At 43.5% G+C, this 20,650-nt stretch overlaps 3 protein-coding genes across 4 annotated transcripts in view; 2 read left to right on the top strand and 1 right to left on the bottom strand.

Annotated features, from left to right (window-relative positions):
- Positions 1-20,650, top strand: part of TRMT2B (tRNA methyltransferase 2 homolog B) — an 87,131-nt gene that overhangs the window by 45,107 nt on the left and 21,374 nt on the right. The window lies entirely within an intron of this gene.
- Positions 1-20,650, top strand: part of XKRX (XK related X-linked) — a 68,542-nt gene that overhangs the window by 10,282 nt on the left and 37,610 nt on the right. The window lies entirely within an intron of this gene.
- On the bottom strand, positions 7,049-15,514 carry ARL13A (ARF like GTPase 13A). Its single transcript, XM_073799513.1, has 7 exons — positions 15,456-15,514; positions 15,016-15,086; positions 10,051-10,300; positions 9,052-9,157; positions 8,352-8,539; positions 7,419-7,509; positions 7,049-7,323 (listed from the first exon to the last, which is right to left on the bottom strand). The coding sequence occupies exons 1-7, from the start codon at positions 15,512-15,514 to the stop codon at positions 7,096-7,098; spliced, it is 993 nt and encodes a 330-aa protein (XP_073655614.1). The 3' UTR covers positions 7,049-7,095.

Consider the following 20,650-nt stretch of genomic DNA (forward strand, 5'->3'; position numbering starts at 1 on the left):
TGTGAAAATAAAGTGGGATGGGGGATGGTTTCAAGTCCTGGAAAGCTGGGCGATAGAGCTCCTGTTCTCTACACCCCTTCCTGTCAGAAATCCAAGTTTGGCCCATCCAATAAAGGGTTTACAGGGGTGAGTGACAAAGCAGTGAGTCCAGGCTTGAGCGCTACTCCACCCATAGCCAATGGTGTTTTATAGTTAAGGATGCTAATTGGCAAAATTCTCCTGAGTGGTGTTGTGTTCGGTGTATTTGGTTACGTCTTGCCAGTTGCAACTGCCTTGAAAACGAGTGATTTTTAATAGGATACTGGGAGGGAAGAGTGATATTAGAAACACCACTGGGATGGCCCAGACACTCAAATCTCCATGGGATTTGTGACTAGGTTAGTTATTCCTGGTTTCCATCTCCAACCCTAAATTACCACAGTTCTTCCTTAACCCTTATGGTGTACTGAATCTCTGACCCATGTTCTGCAGATCATACTGGATACCAACCTTACTGATTGGGCAATACACGGTGGGTAGAAACAGTATATGAAGAGTAGTAACAAGATTTCAGGAGTAAAAACCATTCAGAGCAGAGGGACACCTCTACCTATACATATGGAATTCTCTAGTCTGAAAACCCAGACCTGTCTTTCAAGACAAAGTGGACAAGTATCCGGAGCCACATGGGGCTTGTTGAATGATGGGCCAGGGTTATATGTTCAAAGTGTCTCTGACAGGAGCTAGACTTTAAAAATCCTGGAGGAGGGAGGCCAAGACCTTGACAATGAGAGAAACTACAAGGCAACCGCTTGCCTGAAAGAAAATTTACCCTCAAGGCTCAAGAAACTCTCACTGATTTTGGTTCCTGGGCTGCCACGCTAAGACAGATTTGTAAGACTTCTTTGGCAGGTTTAGGATTCTCAAACCTGGGAATCATTGCTTGGCAGTGGTTATAGTTACCCTAGATCCCTATACTATTTGTATTTTAGAATCTAAGACCTCTCTCTTTGGGTTGTTCTTTGCAGAAAAGAGGATACTTCTCTCAGAAAGGGGGTATAGCTATCTAATGATCTAAGATCCTCCCCTAATCATAATAATAGTAGCTAACATTTCATGAGCTACTTATTATGTGCCAGGCACTCTGCTAAGCATTTTGCTCTGGATTGTCCCCTTTGATTCTCCCAACAAGCCCGTTAGGTACATACTCTTATTCCAGTCTTCACTGGGGGAAATTGCTTGGCCACCCAGCTTGATAAGGGGTTTGGAGTATGGTAACAGCCTGCAGCAACAAAACTATTCACTGAAAAATAAATAAGAATACACTAATGATGAAAAATCTGAAAGAGAAATTAAAGAAACACTCCCATTTACCATTGCAACAAAAAGAATAAAATACCTAGGAATAGACCTACCTAAGGAGAAAAAAGACCTGTATGCAGGAAACTAAGACACTGATGAAAGAAATTAAAGATGATACAAACAGATGGAGGGATATATACCATGTTCTTGGATTGGAAGAATCAACATTGTGAAAATGACTATAGATTCAATGCAATTCCCATCAAACCACCTATGGCATTTTTCACAGAACTAGAACAAAAAAGTTCACAATTTGTATGGAAACACAAAAGACCCCGAATAGCCAAAGCAATCTTGAGAAAGAAAAACGGAGCCGGAGGAATCAGGCTCCTGGACTTAAGACTATACTACAAGCTACAGTAATCAAGACAGTATGGTACTGTCACAAAAACAGAAATATAGATCAATGGAACAGGATAGAAAGCCCAGAGATAAACCCATGCACCTTTGGTCACCTTATCTTTGATAAAGGAGGCTAGAGTATACAGTGGAGAAAAGACAGCCTCTTCAATAAGTGGTGCTGGGAAAACTGGACAGCTACATGTAAAAGAATGAAATTAGAACACTCCCTAACACCATACACAAAAATAAACTCAAAATGGATTAAAGACCTAAATGTAAGGCCAGACACTATAAAACTCTCAGAGGAAAACATAGGCAGAACACTCTATGACATAAATCACAGGAAGATCCTTTTGACCCACCTCCTAGAGAAATGGAAATAAAAACAAAAATAAACAAATGGGACCTAATGAAACTTCAAAGCTTTTGCACAGCAAAGGAAACCATAAACAAGACCAAAAGACAACCCTCAGAATGAGAGAAAATATTTGCAAATGAAGCAGCTGACAGAGGATTAATCTCCAAAATTTACAAGCAGCTCATGCAGCTCAATATCAAAAAAACAAACAATCCAAAAATGGACAGAAGACCTAAACAGACATTTCTCCAAAGAAGATATGCAGACTGCCAACAAACACATGAAAGAATGCTCAACATCACTAATCATTAGAGAAATGCAAATCAAAACTACAGTCAGGTATCACCTCACACTGGTCCGAATGGCCATCATCAAAAAATCTAGAAACAATAAATGCTGGAGAGGGTGTGGAGAAAAGGGAACCCTCTTGCACTGTTGGTGGGAATGTAAATTGATACAGCCACAATGGAGAACAGTATGGAGGTTCCTTAAGAAGCTACAAATAGAACTACCATATGACCCAGCAATCCCACTCCTGGGCATATACCCTGAGAAACCACAATTCAAAGAGTCATGTACCACAGTGTTCTTTGCAGCACTGTTTACAATAGCCAGGACATGGAAGCAACCTAAGTGTCCATCAACAGATGAATAAAGAAGGTGTGGCACATTGTACAGTGGAATATTACTCAGCCATAAAAAGAAATGAAATTGAGTTATTTGTAGTGAGGTGGATGGACCTAGAGTCTGTCATACAGAGTGAAGTAAGTCAGGAAGAGAAAAACAAATACCATATGCTAAAACATATATATGGAATCTAAGGGAAAAAAATGGTTCTGAAGAACCTAGGGGCAGGATAGGAATAAAGACACAGATGTAGAGAATGCACTTGACACAGGAAGGGGGAAGGGTAAACTGGGACGAAGTGAGAGAATAGCGTTGACATACATACTCTACCAAATGTAAAATAGATAGCTAATGGGAAGCAGCCGCATTGCACAGGGAGATCAGCTCAGTGCTTTGTGACCACCTGGAGGGGTGGGATGGGGAGGGTGGGAGGGAGACAGAAGAGGGAGGGGATATGGGGATATATGTATACATATAGCTGATTCACTTTGTTATACAGCAGCAACTAAACATTGTAAAGCAATTATACTTCAGTAAAGATGTTAAATAAGAGTATGCTGGCTGTATTGGGGGGTATTCTTTAAATTTTTATTTATTAATCATTTTATTATTTATTCATTTTATTATTGATTGATTGATTGCTGCATTGGGTCTTCATTGCTGCCTGTGGGCTTTCTTGAGTTGTGGCGAGCGGGGGCTACTCTTCGTTGAGGTGCGTGGGCTTCTCATTGTGGTGGCTTCTCGTTACAGAGCATGGGCTCTAGGCGTGTGGGCTTCAGTAGTTGTAGCACGCAGGGTTCAGTAATTGTGGCTCGTGGGCTCTAGAGTGCAGGCTCAGTGGTTGTGGCACACAGGCTTAGTTGCTCCACAGCATGTGGGATCTTCCCGGACCAGGGCTGGAACTTGTGTCCCCTACATTGGCAGGCGGATTCTTAACCATTCTGCCACCAGGGAAGCCCTCTTTAAATAATTTTGGTTGATAGATTTTATGTAGGAAAATTTGGTTGACACCCAGGAACACATATATTGTACAAAGGGAAGTATGCCAATATACTGAAATTCAGTTTTGTCAGAGGTCGTTTCAACCTAAATTCTCCACCCTGCCCATATTCATAGATAGCATTCCCACACCCTTTTAGCCATACTTTTCCTTCTCTCTTGGCTGAGAAAGTATGCCTGCCTCATAGACATACATGCCATATAGAGAAATGTGGGTGGTCCAATTTTCTGAAGAACCTTGGTTTGTTGAATTATAGTCTCCTGCCTGATAAAACTGTTCTTCAGTAGAGGTATTTGCTGCGTCCCTGGGTGAGAATGATTGTCAGCAGAATTCTCCAGTGATATTTATTGGGCAAATTGGAGGAAAGTAGGTGGGTCAAGAGTGGCCAGAGAAGCCCCAGAGAGGGTGTAGTACATTGGGGCATGGAAGATAGCACACTGGCTTGGGCATGCAGGAGATCTGGATTTTAGGAGCATGTCTGTCAGTGATCGCTCTACAGTCATGGGCAAGTCACTTAACCTTTCTGTACCAAATTCCTAATCTGTATAACAACTGGGGTTGGACTAGAGGTGTAAGGTTCCTTCCAGCTCCATGACTAATAAGCTGAGCCTTAGTCAGAATCCTGTCAAAGACCCACAAAGTGCCTGGGGTGATCCTCTTGGACATGAGGCCATATGCAATGCATAAAACAAATGCTGCAGTCTTTGACAGTGTCAGGCCCTCCAGAAGGGGTTGTGAGACTGATCCTTTATGTGCCAGGTTTCTATCTCTCAGAAACAATTATAGGCTAGTTGGTTTATACTGCCTGGTGAGACCATATAGGATAGGAATTAAGAGCATGAGTTATGGAGTTGGAGCTTAGTTTGAAAACCAGTTCTGCCATTTCCTAATGGGTGCCCTGGGGTAAATGATTTGACCTCTCTGAACATTAATTTCTGCCTCTGCAAGATGATGATAATAGAACCGACCTCATAGGCTTGTGACGATGCAAGGCAGTAATGTATGTAAACCACTTAGCCCAGCGTCTGGCAGAATGGAAGTGCTCACTCACCCGTGTCTGCCACTACCATGGGTGTGCTTATTGCTGTCAACGTAGTTCTGACATGGGCGTGGTGAGGCTTCAGCATCTTTCCTGGGTATAGCTTTCTCTTTCTGGGTAGAGTTTGAGCAAAGCATAAGCAGATCTTTCTGGCCTAAAGTAGCTCTAGAGTCAGATCTGGATTTGGTTCCCTGCTCTGCATCTTACAGGCTGTGGGACCTTGGATAAGTTATTTAACTTCCCTACCCCTTAGTTTCTTCATCTGTAAAATGCAGGCAGGTATACTGCCTACCCCCAAGGTTTTTGTGAATAAGATAATGAACGTGAAGAGCTTAGTGCTGCGTCTGACATCCAGAAGGCACTCAGTAAATGGGGGCTGTGGTATTGATGGTGAAAGTAACAGCTGAACTAATAGTGAAGAATGATTACCACCACTACTACTGCCTTCCTTGGGATGGAGAGTTGAATGTGTTTAAGCTCGTACGGTTTTTGCATACCTAACCTAAGTGTTAGGAGAGACAGCAATTGCTATTCCTGAAGGGACAGCAAAAGAATTGTCGCCAGGCTTCTCAGACAGTGGTAGGGAATTTAAAACTGAGTTGTTTTCAGAGGCGTGATTGAAATTGATTCAGCAGAGCATAATTCTCAGCAGAACAGTTCTATTTATTTATGCCAGTCCCCTTCCACCCAAGAACATAGGGGGAAAATGTAATTCTAAACTGACCCTGTACTTCTAAGGCTCAACTGCAGTTGGTCACCCACAACATGCTGCTCACAAACTTCATCGGGAGCACCTGGGTACAAAGACGTCAAGGCTCTGATCTTCTTTGCCAACGTTGTCTTCACTCTCAAACGGATGCCGCCTAACTGTTCTTGAGCCTCTCGGTGGGGATAAGATTCATTTTATGGCTCGAATGTCGATGTACAGGCACAATGGGAGTTCTCAGGGATATTATGTTAGAGTAGGTGGAGTTGTAGGGGGACTGTAGAGGTACTAACAAACAGAAATTGAAAAACTGAATAATCCTAATGGTTCTGTAGATGAACCCATTTACTAAAGGAGGGATATGAGATGTTTCTTTTGACTTCCCTTCATTTTCCTCTTTAGCACTCTGTTAAAAGTCTAAAAAAAGAAAGAAAATAGGTAGTCACTGCAAGCAAAGCTAAGCACCAGGCTTCCTGTCCATCCAGGTGAGGAGGGTGTTAGCTACTTTCCAAGGTCCCCAGTGTCTTCTCTCTTTTTTGCCCTTGGTTCTGAGGTTATAGAAATGAAAAATGGATTTCAATTTTGGACAGAGATTTAAAGGTAGATTCGGACATCTAGAAAGACACTTCCTCCACTCTTCTGCCAGATTCCATCCACTCACCTCTCATCCTCCTTCCCAGAGCAGTACCTCTCTCCTCCTCAATGTTCCTATCTAGGGCCCTCTGTGTAGGTGTAACAACCCAAGGCTCTGGGGTAGCCTGAAGGGCCAGATCCTTTGGAGAGCAGAAGTGACATTATAATATTGACAGTTTATTGTCATGGAGACTGGGGCCAAGGAACACTGAGATGGAGAAGACATTAACAACAATGGGCCTTTAAGTCATCACAGATTTTTTTAGTGCCTTTAGTATATTGGGAGAAATCATATATGATTATTAAAAAAATTTCCAGTAATAACAAAAATCCAAAGAAAGGTACCTTGGCTCTTCTCAAAATCACCTAGAATCTTACCCCTAGAGAAAACCACTGCTTGTGTTCGGTGATTCCCCTCCAGATGCATGTGTACACATCATGCTATATGGAGCTATATGTGCTATATGCTATATGTGCTGTGCTCTCAATTGCCATTTTCTCTAACAAAACTTTGGGTTGTGGAAAACTTTCCATGTCAGTAAATATAAGTCAACATTAGCCCTTTTAAGGTCTGCATAGTATTCCATTGTGTGGGTGCACCATAATTGATTTAGCCATTCACTATTGTTAGGCATTTAGCTTGTTTCCAACTTTTAGCTGTTATACACAATGCTATGATTGAGCAACCATGAGCATCCTTTTTGTGTACTTGTGTAATTATCTTTGGCTTCAGTTCAAGACATGAGATGATTGGCTCATAGGGTTTCCACAGTTTTAAAGTTCTCGATATATATCTATTGAGAGAGAGAGGGAGAGTAGGAGGGAGACATACAACCAAACTACTCTCCCTAAAAGTTGTACCAATTTGTACTTCCACCACTGGAAATCATAACCTTTAAGATAACCTTATAGCCATCCAAACAAAGATCTTGGGGCATCATACTGGACGGCCAGAGGGTGATCCCCAAGCACTTCATCTACATATCTTTCTTCTGACCACCAACCATAGTATGAGAAAAGAGTTTTGGACTCAAAATACGAATACTGTTTTATAAATTGTGAGGAAAAGCCTTTATATCTTTTCTTCTCTGACTAACCACTGATCCAGGATTACCTTCAAAAAGCTTTCTCAGCATATGGAGCTGGGGGCTCTGATTGTAGCCAGGCTCAGTGGTGTTACAAGCTCCATTTCCCCCATAACATTCATCCTCCTCCTTGGGTTCGTCTAAAGCAAATGTTACTGATGTGTTCTTTTTAGGTCTTGTTATACCTTCTTTCTGTATAGCAGGAAGATGAAGGAAAAAAAAGTCAGTTGGTGCCCGAGAGCTCAGGGATTGGTCCCTGGGGCAATAACATTTAGTGAGCCACTTACCTGTAGGATTGGCTTTAGAGGCCTTGGTTCCATTGAGTGTTGTCCTAGGTGCTGTCTTTTTTCTTCGGACTTTCCCATCCTGGTAGTGAAGCTGGGGAAGATAGAAAGGACAAAGCCATAGTGAAAACAGATGCAAGCTCCTTAATCAAATCCAGCTGTCCCCCCATCCCTGCCATATGTCTTTGGAACAATTAAAGGGACAACAGAACAAGAGGACATTTAGTCCTTTTATTCCTCAAAACCTTGATCACCCCGTTTTCTTTATTTTTCTTCTTCTTTTCCATATTCCTGTTCCCTCCCATCTTTCCTTATCATTGGGATGATCAGAGAACAGGAAGCGGAGAATGTGGGGCACCTCCAGGGTATTTAGCCATAGAATATTGCCAATAAGCTCCTTAAGGGGCTCGTGCTCCTTTTCTCCTCTCTGTGACAAACCAGGGAATTGAAACCCTGTTTTGGAGACAATGTAATACTGATGACTTAACTTATCCCACTGACGTGACCACTCAAATTGTGCCGAGGGGAGGGTGTACCTAACAATGTTGGTATGTTTGTGGTCACTGCCCTCGCCCCATTTGGGCCAACTGATCTTGAGAGACTTGCTCAGCACCGCACAGAATCCATGCCCCTCCCAGAACTCACTGCTTAGGTTGAAGACTGACTTTTGCATCTATTCTTTTTTTTTTTTTTTTTTGCGGTACGCGGGCCTCTCACTGTTGTGGTCTCTCCCATTGCAGAGCACAGGCTCGGGATGCGCAGGCTCAGCGGCCATGGCTCACGGGCCTAGCCGCTCCGAGGCACGTGGGATCTTCCCGGACCGGGACACGAACCCGTGTCCCCTGCATCAGCAGGCGGACTCTCAACCACTGTGCCACCAGGGAAGCCCTTTTTCATCTATTCTTATCAGTACACCTAATAGAGACAGCTTGGTACCTGTCTGATGAGCATATTTCCCCAAAGCCTCTGGTGCTCTTGGGGGCTGGGATGCTCGATGGGAGTGGCTGTTGGTGAGCACACAGCTCTTCATATTTATCCCCAATGGCAGATAACAGCCAGCGCAGGCCTCCAATTATAGGCTCATGGTTCCTTCTCTGGCGGTTTTTGATGGCTGAACAGGGCTCCTGTGACAAAAAGAGAAGGCTCCAGCCCAGCAACCTGGGACCCCTGGGGCTCACAGTCCCAGTCACCCTCAACCAAAGAGCACAGGTGCACATAAGCTCTGCTGTGCCTAGAGAGGCTCTTAAGACTTCCTAGGAGATTCTCAGCATTCACTCCTGAGAAGGTATATGAAAGGTACAAAAGCTAAGATCCTTTAATCAAGTGTAATGTCTTGGATGTGTGATCTCGGACAGGTCACTCAGAGTCTCTGAGCCTTAACTTTCTTAACCATAAAATGAAGCTATTGAAACTTCCAACTTTAAAGAGCTATTTTGCAGGCCTAATGAGAAAACAGATGTGAAAGTGTTGTAAGAGTGTGATATTTATTATCACTGTTGAGTCAGAAATCATCACTGTAGTTGTTGCCTGGCAAAGAGAGGCTCTGCCTAAGACCCGGCATAGGAGGCTGATTATGGGCCAAGGGAGGCATCGGCCTTGCTTGAGAGGACAAGGGAGGGGAGGGCTAGACACTTACCACTCGGCACAGGGACTGGTTCTTGTTTGTTAGCCTTTCCAGCAGCAGATATTCAGTAATATCACGAAGTAGCAAGGCGTCCTTCTTGTCTTGCTTGTTGGCCAGGCTAAAGCCGGGCATTGGAGAGAGGGAGGGAAGAAGAGAGGAAGAGTAAAACTGAGATAGAGGCCAAGGGAAAGAAAAGAAGGGAAAGAGGGGGACAACCAATTCTAGTACAGCTGCTACATATCCAGGGACTAGCTTTTAAGCCATACCCAGTGCGATGAGCCCGACATTTTTCTAGCCAACTCTCAGTGGAGGAAAGAATAGCACAAGTAATTTGAATCCGAGATAATCCCCAGGCCTCATTTCTCACTTCCTCTACACTACACCATCAAACTTTAATTAGAATTGCTAACTGGGATACGAATGAATTTGGCGCTTCTACATCCTCCCCCAAACTCTGTCCACGCTTGGGTTGGTGGTCCTAACGGGGAACAAAAAAGGCTAAAAGGAAGTGGGGGAGGGGTGAGGATTGACTGGCCACCTGAATCATCACCCTGGGGTAAGAGTTAGTTACATAACTCTCGGGCAGTTTACCAGGGGAGGAGGCCATTGGCACTGAATATACAAAATAGGGGTTTTCTGCCATCATCTCAGGGTCAAAGCCCGAAGCCAGAAAAAAGAAGCAAATTTAGGAAGGCAGTCTTCAGGAAGAGTCGAGGGATGGGTTGGGGCTGGGGGTGCAGTGGAAGATCCAGATATTACTCTCCATTTCCCTCTGATGCTTGCCTTCAAAATTACCTTTGCACAGTTAGGTAACAGGTTCCCCCATGGCAGTGCCTGGTAGAAAGTGGCTCTTGAAAACAGCCCCCAGAGGACTGGGCCACTCCCCCTCAGCCAAAGAGGAGAGGAAGTCTAACTGGATGTGACACAGGGACCACTTAACCCTTCCTCTGTCTACTTCTTCTTAAGGCACAAAATGGGAAGGGGAAATTGGACACAAAGGCAGACTCTTACAATAGGATGGGTTTCCCGGCCACTCTTTCATCAGACAGCAGGTGTGGTAAGATGACCTTCACTTCCTGCATGCGGCTTAAGTCACTGGAATCCAGGACAAAAACAAGTCCATGTGCCTGCGCGTAGTAGCTTGGCCAGATTTCTCGGCCATTCCTGTCTCCATTCAGATCATAGACGGAAACTTCATAATCATCCAGGAGGAGTGTGGTCAGTTCAGGTTTCATACTACCGCCCGTCCTACTGGGGAGTACTATACATGGGGGAAGAGAGGAGAAGCAACAACAAAATGGGGCTATAGTTAGATGAATTTGTTAAACGATGATCTGAACTTTGACTAGAGCCTGCCCTGAGGAATCCTACGAATGTATCCTGCCATCTGGCTCATGCTCGCCAATCCATCCTCCTAAACCGCACTTTGCTCATGCTACCCTCTCCTGGCTCAGTAACCTTCCGTGAGTACCCACTGCTCCGAAGGTAGAATACAGACTCCTTTGCCTCCTAACCTGCCAGATCCATCTCTTCCCTGACTGGTGTCCAGGGTCCCTGGTACCCAGTCTCTTCCTCCCTATGCTTCTTGATTCATGTGCCTCTCTACCCCCCACTCCACATGATTGTCATGCTCTTTCTTGCCCTGGGCCTTCACAAGATGCTATTCCTGCTGGTTAGAACACTCTTCCACTACTCTCTGCTTGGTTAACACCTATTTTGTTTTTTAAATATCAATTTAGATCTTGTTCCTTCTAGAAAGTTTTCTCTAACTCACACCACCATCCCCCACTTTCTTCTGGGCTTACCACCATCACAGCACATATTACAGTGTTATAAATTCTATGATTTATTTATCTGGGTTATAAACTGCAACAGGATAGGAATCCCTTCAGTTTTACTTACTGTTATATACATAATGCCAAGCACAGAGGTTGGCACACAGGTGCTCAATAAATATTTGTTGAATGAATTTGATGAGTGAATGAATGAATGAACAGGACGTTCTTCTCTCGCATCCTTTCTTCAAGGCCCAGCTCAAGTACCACTTACTTTAGGAAGCTTCTCTGACCAGTCCAGCTCTCACTTCTCTCTCTTTTTGAACACATGACCTGTTAAACTGGCCCTTCACCTCATTCTGTGCATGTCCTGTCTCCCCAGCTAAAATCTAAGCTCTGTGAGGGAGGGGCTCTGCATTCCCTTATGCACAGTAGGTGTTCAGTAAATGTTTATGGTACCTGTTACTGTGGATGAGCGTATGAAGTCCTCTTCCTCCTATCTCCTCCGAGAAACCATGCCAAACTCAGATACCTTTGCCCTTTCAAGGCTATGGCCAGACCATACAATCCCACAGGGCATTCCACCCCTCACTCAGCCCCCAGAGAAATGTGGTTCAGCATGACAGTCCATAGACACATTCCAGTCTGTTGAACTGACCGTTCTGGCCCAGCTCTCTGCCCATATTAGTAGCAAAATGATTTTATAGATTCTCTACACTCATACCTGGGAGTTCTAAGACCAGAATCAGTAGCTTCTTATTTATAGTTTCAAATCTACCTGGAACATTTTCCATAGGATTGCCAGAATAAGTCGTTTAGCTGACAAGTTAATAGGATGCTTTCAGATCTTTGGAAATGTATGATTATACACACATTTACATGTATACATGTCTCTCTATATGTGTGTATATGTACATATTACATTTTAATGTCATCTCATAATGTCCTCTTCTGTTTTTATGTTAGTCAATGATTTATTTTTAATTATAGCTTTCACAGAACATATGATTTTCAGTCACAGCTTTGATGTGTTATTTGTTATGTCTGTATTAGACTACTTAAAAATAATAAGTGAAGAGGTTAAAACTCTAAAGGTAATTTTAAAATCTTGTTTTCAGTATCAGTGCAAGCTTTATCTTTCCCCATTTTTTTTCTTTTTACTTGAAACCTTACCATTTCTTCAATAATTCAATGTACTGTTGGCAAACTCTAGATGCCACCAGAAGTTGTCCCCTGAAAATTTACATTTCTCTTATTTCCTCTATTAATTTATAAACACTCTGAGGACAGGTACTGAGATGAATCCATTTCTATATCCCTAGCAGAGTGTTGCATAAAGCATAGTTTGGGGACTGTCTGCTTTAGAGTTACATGTGGGTGATTGTTAAGCCCTACCCTGTACCAAATGAATCAGAATCTCTAGGCTTGGGACCCAAGCATCTGTATGTTTAGCAAACTCCTACATTTAACAAAATCCCCAGGTGATTCTTCTGCACCTTACATTTTGAGACCCACTGCCTTAAAGAGCAGTAAAATTCATGCCTGTTGTGTCTCAGCATCATCTGGTGCGCTTGTTAAGATTTTGATTCCCTGGGCCTTCTCCAGGCCAAAATATCTGAACCTTCAGGTCCCAGATCAGTTGGTGTGAAAGCTCTTCAGGTGATTCTGATTTTTGGCTCTCAGTACTGACTATGCTTCAGGATCACCTGTGGAGCTTTTAAAACCTATGACATTAGGCCTCATTCTCTGAGAGTTTGATGCCATAGATCTGGGGCGGGGCTCAAGCAGCATTTTCTTTTAAAGCTCCCCAGATGATTGAAATGTATAGCCGGGTTTGAGAGAAACTGCTTTAAACGCCCTCATTTAGGGCACCTGCTTGTGCTCATGCTTGGGTTTCTTGCCCCATATGACCATGCCAGACAAAATAGTTATAGTGAATGATGTTGTTAATGATAATGGCTTATGTCCCCAAATATTTTATAGCTGGTGTCTTCAGAGATTCACACAAGTTACTACTTGTAGATTGGAACTTCCTCCCTAGGCTGTTATCTGTTTTTGGCAATCATAAACATTTGCAGGAGCTGGTGGGGGGGCAAGCTATTGCATTTTGGGTACAGAGGAACCTACTAGATTGACTCTGGCAGTCCTGCATGGACAGAGGTGGCCTGCGATGTTCTTTAGAATGTGACATCAGTGGCACTTTGCTTCTTAGCCATTAAAAACTTCTCCGTGAATGAAGTCACAACCATAAACCTATTGGTTTATCAATCAGCCCCAAGTTATTCACCAAGCACAAGGCAAGTTATACAGTAACAAATTAAATAGACTCCAGGCTCTGTCCTCCAGGAATTAGAATGGAAAGCAGATGCTATTCTCATAGGCAAAATAGCATAGGGCTAATTACAGATGAGTGCTTCCCAAAGCTGACTGGCCAATTGAAAGGCCTGGGGAGTTCTTAAAACATAGATTCCCGGGCCCCACCCAGACTGGATGGGAATCTAGGGGTGGGGCTGAGTTGGGCTCTAAAAATTATCCCCACTTCTATCAGTAATTTTGTGATTTACCCTGGCTCCTTGATTTTCTTGGTGCTGCTTACCTTTTTACCATTTCTGCCAATCAGAATTGGGAGAGGCAGTCAAGTCTGCTGCCCATAAGGTGGGATACCAGGCTGAACCATTGGCTAAAATGTGCTTGGGGCTGCCACTCTGAGGGTGGGGGGAGGGGAAGAGAGGGAAAAGTTGGAATGAGGCAACATGTAGCCTGAGGAGGATGGTGGAATGAGGGAGAACATTCATTCCACAAGTGAATGAGTACCTACCTGAACGTACTAAAAGTACAGAGACTGAAGATACAGAGCTGAAAAAAATCCATTATTTTTCCTCAAGGGCTCACAGTGTAGGGGATGGACTTGCAGTTGTGCAGTGATGTTGTGATAAGTGCATGATCGAGGGAGGCACAGAATAGAGTAGAAGCTTAAGAAGGAGGCGCTGGGCATTAGGGATGGCTTTCCTGAGGTCAAGCTTAGGCTGTGTCTTGAGGCATTTGATTAAGCAGGTAGATGATGGAGGGGATGAAATGCTAGGTAGCAGGAGAGCATGTACAGAAAGCGTGGGCATGTGAACTAGAATGGTATAGTGGCAGATGAATGGCAAGTCATTTGTTTTGGCTCCATCAAGGGGCCTATGTGCAGAGCATGGGAAATGAAGCTGGAAAAATCAGGGACCAAATCATGGAGGGCCTTCCTTGTGTGCAGCTGAGGAACTTAAGTTTTATTTTGATGACAACAGGGAGGCATTGAGTGGTTTCATGCAGGGTTGGGTCATGATCAGATGTTTGCATTAAGTCCTTTGGGCAGCTGTGTGGACTGAATACTGGGGAGACAGCTACAGACGGCAAGATCAGCCAGCAGGCTGTTGCTGTGTTTCAACGAAATTGATGCTGGCTTCAAGTAGGCCAGAGGCAGAGGAGTCAAGTTAGCCCTTTCCTCTACTTTGTAGATTGCTGCCAGCCTATATAAAACAACCACCTCATCATAACCCTTCTTTTATTTAATAAAAATCAGTGGAGGGCATCCTGTGCCAACCACTGTGTTGGGCTCTTTGATTGGCTAGCAGTTAGCTGTGTCTTCACAACCGGAAAAGTAGCTCCCTGAAATTCTGTGTAACGGCTTCTTGAAATGTCAAGGTATTAAACTGGAGATTTGGTATTAAACTTGCACGTCTCTGAACTGACACCATTTCTCAAGCTCCAACCCTCTATATGAACTGTCACAAAGAGTTTCACGTTATTGAACTTCTTCATCATCCCCCACTTGTCTCTCTTATCTAGACCAAATTCCACTTTAATTGAGCTCTGAAACTAGACACTTTCAAACATGCTATCCTTCCTAATCGACTGTGGTGCTTTACATAGTCTGAGTTCATTCATACTGACATTATGAGAAGACCTTCAATTAGGATATCTTATAAAGGGAGCAGGTGACAGGCATTACATAAACATGCTGATAACACCCAAGGAGAGCAGAGAGAGAGAGAGAGAGAGAGAGAGTGTGTGTGTGTGTGTGTGTGTGTGTGTGGAAGTGTTTACCTTAAAAGAGGAAACTCAAGGGTCATGAAGTAAGGCTAGGAAGGAATGATTGTTTCATTGGTCGCTGGGACCCATGGGAGACCTAAACCAGGATCTAATACTCTCAATTCCTTACGTCTCTGGAATGCCTTCACAAGAACAGTTTTGCCTGAGTTGTCCAGTCCAATGATAATGATGGTCACATTCCTAGAAATGGAAAATGAGCCAAAGCTTTAAAAGTACTGTTAGTTCTTAGGCTAAAGAAAGAATTATACTCTTCCTTGGTGTTTGGGGCTCTGCCTGCAGTGGTCCCAATGCAGTCATAAAAGGCACAGCCAGGTGGTAGAAGGTGGTGTGGGGACCCCTCCCCAAAGCCTCCAAGGATGCTTTTCTTCCCTGATTCACTTGCCTTATAGAATTGGCCATCCTCCCCCAACCCTGCCCTTAATCTTGTAGACACTACTTAGTCACTTCCCCTAATAATATATATCATAAAGATTTGTTCTTTGAGGGACTGTGGGCAGGTACATTGGAGGAAATGGTGGAACAGGTCTAGAGAAATAATTACAGTATTACCTTCGTGTCTCTTCAGTTGCGTTTACACGAGGCCAGCAGGAGGTCAGTATCCGGAACATGATTCAGCTTAGTTCTTTAATATTAAGGGAAACAAGTAAACAAGAAATCAGCCCCATTATTAACTCTGAACCTAAATCAGCTTATGAGTACACAGGTACTGATAAACAGGAAGCCTGGGACTGTCAGAAGTCCATTACTTCATTCTATCCAACCTTGTCTATGTCATAGAGGGAGGGACTGGTTATCGTCAACTCTAGTGGCAAAATGGGGTGATTTCTTATTAAAGCAACCCACATAGGCATGATGGCATCAGGTGTGACCTATCCCTTCAGCCATAGTTCATTCCTGTTATGAATATCTTCATGCAACCTTGGGGGTGCGGGTGGGGTGGAGAGATGCCTTGGAGAAGAACCAGCTTAGAGTTCAATTGGAAGACCTGTTCTAATGAACAACAGTTCATTGGGCTTGGTTCTCTTACTGCCTGTGCTTCCAAAATGTGGGTGTTGGTGACCCACTATCATAGATTTCATACAATTCCTAGTGCTATAAGGGATTTTAGAGATCATCTACTCTAACTGATTTCAAACATCAGTCCAGGTACCCTACTCTCAAAGATTCTCAGGGAGCAGCATAAGCTCCCCAGGTGATATCAAAGTACAGCCGTATTTGGAAGTGATTGCCTAAGTAGAAAGGGTAATTTACACAGTCACTTTACAGTTAATCCGTGTTTTAGCATGTATTAGTATTTCATTACTTTTTATGGCTGAATAATATTCCATTGTATGGATATACCACCTTTTGTTTATCCATTCATCAGTTGATGGACATTTGGATTGTATTTACTTTTTGACTCTTATGAATAATCCTGCTATATACATGTGTGTACAAGTTTTGTGAGGACATATGTTTTCAGTTCTCTTGGGTATATACCTAGGAGTGTAATTGCTCGGTCATATGATAACTCTATGTTTAACCTTTTTAGGAAGTGTCAGATTGTTTCTACATTTTACATTCCTACCAGCAAGGCAGGATGGTTCAAATTTCTCCACATCCTCGCCAACTCTCACTGTATTTTTTATAGCCATACTAGTGGATGTGAAGTGGTATCTAATTGTGGTTTTGCTTTATATTTTCCTAATGACTAATTACGTTGGGGCCCAGAGCTGGGGGAAGCTCTGGTTGGGTTAACAAAGGACTTAGGCTGATACTCAGATGGGCTTTTCTTAGCTATCTGATGAGCACAGTGTATGTGCCAGCTTATCAATGAATAACTTAGCAGGGTTCTGCAGAGTCACCCACTGTTTTAGAGAATAGCCATCCCCAAATAGGGACTCACATTTCATAGCATGTTTTAGAGCATAGTTCATTCCCTAGAAAATTATTTGGATTCCCATAAGGACCTCCTGGAGAATAGCTCTGGCTTATGCCAGATGAAAGGGAAACCTTATATGTGGCCTGTGATCAAAACCAGCCTTACTCCAGCTTTGCTCATGAAACTGATAAGACCTGGAGCCTGAAACACCAGAGTCTGATTGTCTGGGTTCCATGATAGCCATCTCCCTTTGAGACAAGAAGTAGCAGCTTCATGTCTACTTCCTGATAATTAGCAAAGCTTCCTAACTTGATCTCAGGCAGTCTGTATTTGTTAGTACCACTAAAAAAGGTCAAACTGGCATCACACAAATTCTTCATTAAGAACATATCTTAAAGAAGGATCATGTACCACAATGTTCATTGCAGCTCTATTTAGCCAGGACATGTAAGCAACCTAAGTGTCCATCGACAGATGAATGGATAAAGATGTGGCACATATATACAGTGCAATATTAGCCATAAAAAGAAATGAAATTGAGTCATTTGTAGTGAGGTGGATGGACCTAGAGTCTGTCATACAGAGTGAAGTAAGTCAGAAAGAGAAAGACAAATACCGTATGCTGACACAAATATATGGAATCTTAAAAAAAAGTTTCTGAAGAACCTAGGGGCAGGACAGGAATAAAGATGCAGACATAGAGAATGGACTTGAGGACACGGGGAGGGGGAAGGGTAAGCTGGGACGAAGTGAGAGAGTGGCATGGACATATATACACTACCAAACGTAAAATAGATAGCTAGTGGGAAGCAGCCGCATAGCCCAGGGACATCAGCTCGGTGCTTTGTGACAGCCTGGAGGGGTGGGATAGGGAGGGTGGGAGGGAGGGAGACGCAAGAGGGAAGAGATATGGAAACATATGTATATGTATAACTGATTCACTTTGTTATAAAGCAGAAACTAACACACCATTGTAAAGCAATTATACTCCAATAAAGATGTAAAAAAAATAAAATTAAACCTACCATTTTCAGATTTCTTATCTACAGAATGGAGATAATGATACATTTTGCTTACCTTGGGGTGGTTAATTATGTATCTGATTAGAAGTTGGTTCTTTTTGGGTGAAAGAAATAGGATGGGTAGAGTAATAGGAAGGTGTATTGAGCTTTCTAGCCTTCTTGCCAGAGTAACACAGCTTAGTTGCCCCCTTACGAAGAGTAAGTCCACGTCCTAACAGTGGCTGTCAAGGTTCTGGCATATCCATGGTAACCACTGCCTAGTTCATAGCAGCCAAACCCCCACATCTCCCTACCTTGTCTGATTAAAGCTAATTACTAAATGAACTTTTTTTTTTTGGCTGTGTTGGGTCTTCACTGCTCCGCGCAGGCTTTCTCTAGTTGCGGTGCGTGGGCTTCTCATTGCGGTGGCTTCTCTTGTTGAGGAGCATGGGCTGTAGGTGCGCGGACTTAAGTAGTTGTGGCTCACAGACTCTAGAGTGCAGGCTCAGTAGCTGGGGCACACGGGCTTAGTTGCTCTGTGGCATGTGGGATCTTCCCGGACCAGGGCTCGAACCCGTGTCCCCTGCATTGGCAGGCAGATTCTTAACCACTGTGCCACCAGGGAAGCCCACTAAATGAACTTCTGGTCATCATGGTTTTTTTAAGTTTACAAAGTATTTATATAGAACTTACTATGTGCCAGCACTCTTTTTAGCACTTTATACATATTAAACTCACTTAATCCTTATTATAACAAAAAATAGGGGCTATCATTCTTTTTAAGAGATGAGGGGGCTTCCCTGGTGGCGCAGTGGTTGAGAGTCCGCCTGCCGATGCAGGGGATGCGGGTTCGTGCCCCGGTCCGGGAGGATCCCACATGCCGCGGAGCGGCTGGGCCCGTGAGCCATGGCCGCTGGGCCTGCGCGTCTGGAGCCTGTGCTCCGCAACGGGAGAGGCCACAACAGTGAGAAGCCCGCATAGTGCAAAAAAAAAAAAAGAGATGAGGTTCAGTATATTAATGCATATATGTGGAATCTAGAAAAATGGTACAGATGAACCAGTTTGCAAGGCAGAAATAGAGACACAGATGTAGAGAACAAACGTATTGACACCAAGAGGGGAAAGTGGGGTGGGGGTGGGATGAATTGGGAGATTGGAATTGATATATATACACTAATATGTATAAAATAGATAACTAATAAGAACCTGCTATATAAAAAATAAATTAAATTTTTAAAAAAAGAGAGAGGTGAGGTTCACAAAGAGGTTGAGTAATTTGCCCAAGTTTACCCAGCTAGTTAGTGGTAAAGCCCAGAATTCAAACCCAGGCAGTCTGGTTTCAGAGTCTGTGTATTAAGTTAAGGGACTCACAGGCTGTGTGAGTGAGATTTCAGAGACCAGAGAAACTGCCTCAGCTCTGGGCCTTTCCATCTTTTCTGGACAGACTATATTGTACTTCTTTTTTTTTTAAAGTCAACTTTAAAAAAACTTTATTTTTTAGAACAGTTTTAGATATACAGTTTTAGAAAAATTACAAAGATAGTACAGAGAGTTCCCATATACCCTGTACACATTTTCCCCTTTTATTAAGTGTTGACCTAAATCACATAGGCTGCTGGTTATTTCTCCAGCAAAAATGGGTTTATTCGGGATCAACAGAGAATTACAATTTGGGGTCTGCAACCATGACAAGCCAAACATAAGTACCCCTCACAGCAAGGAGGAGAAAAGGAAGTTGGGTGGGCTATACTAAACAAAAAGTCCATTCAAGGAATTGAGAGTTTGAAGTATAGTGGCTTTGCATTGGCTGAGTTGTGACAATCTCATTGGCTGAACTCTTGCCAGGCAAGAAAAGGAAGTCTTCCTGTTGGTCTCTGCTGTTGTCATAGGGTGTGAGACCTCCCCCTTCTAGCCTCTTGACTATTTTAATTGTGGTTTTTGTTTATTAATTTTTACATTTCCTCCTTTTGATCATGATTGTTCTCTGAAAGCATCACTGGTTAAGAGTCAGGTTTTCTGGTTTCAGTGGCTTTTTGTCCCTCAGTGCCAGAAGGGACCTTTCCTGGGTGTAGTGTCCCACAATGCAGGGAAAGTGCACATACTGGAAACTTATTGAGATCACATTTGAGTAACAAGGAAGGGCAGGAGGGACAACTCTGAGGCACTTTTTATCTAAAGTCCATATATCATCAAGATCATAGACATTGGAGATCATATGACATGTTGTATCATCATCAAAGGATTGGCAGACAAACTTCTGACAAGCCTGTCCTAGATATCTTTGGAAAGCTGTCTCATCAGATGTTGTCTGCTTCAATTCTGGGAACTATTTACTTTCAGGTCACCAGATGATGTGCAGGTCCACTCAGGGTGCGGTGCTTTCTTTACATGTGTCATGTGAATCAAAGAGTCTGTTCCCTGGAGTTTGATGGCACAAGGGTTGGTTAGCAGTACCTGATAGGGGCCTTTACAGTGACGTTAAAGAGAGTCCTTCTGGAGGTGTCCTTTTTATAAATTTTTTTATTTTATTTATTTTTGGCTGTGTTGGGTCTTTGTAGCTGCGTGCGGGCTTTCTCTAGTTGCGGTGAGCGGGGGCTACTCTTCATTGTGGTGCGCGGGCCTCTCATTGCAGTGGCTTCTCTTGTTGCAGAGCATGGGCTTTAGGCGTGCAGGCTTCAGTAGTTGCAGCACGCGGCGGGCTCAGTGGTTGTGGCTCACAGGCTTAGTTGCTCCACAGCATGTGGGATCTTCCCGGAACAGGGCTCGAACCCATGTCCCCTGCATTGGCAGGCAGATTCTTAACCACTGCGCCACCAGGGAAGTCCTGGAGGTGTCTTTTCCAGTAGATGAAATCTCCAGGCTGCGAGGGTGCTTAAGGTCTT

The sequence above is a fragment of the Tursiops truncatus genome, chromosome X (genome assembly GCF_011762595.2).
Source record: "Tursiops truncatus isolate mTurTru1 chromosome X, mTurTru1.mat.Y, whole genome shotgun sequence".
NCBI lineage: Eukaryota > Metazoa > Chordata > Mammalia > Artiodactyla > Delphinidae > Tursiops > Tursiops truncatus.

Bases quoted from the DNA above. Each gene is read 5' to 3' on its own strand.
- ARL13A (XM_073799513.1), bottom strand. From the start codon at position 15,514: ATGTTCCGGATACTGACCTCCTGCTGGCCTCGTGTAAACGCAACTGAA. The intron at 10,301-15,015 runs GTAAGGAATTGA...CCCCATGTATAG, and splicing joins TGTGAAGGCATTCCAGAGAC to TACTCCCCAGTAGGACGGGC. The intron at 8,540-9,051 runs GTAAGTGTCTAG...TTTTTGTCACAG, and splicing joins ACCAGTCCCTGTGCCGAGTG to GAGCCCTGTTCAGCCATCAA.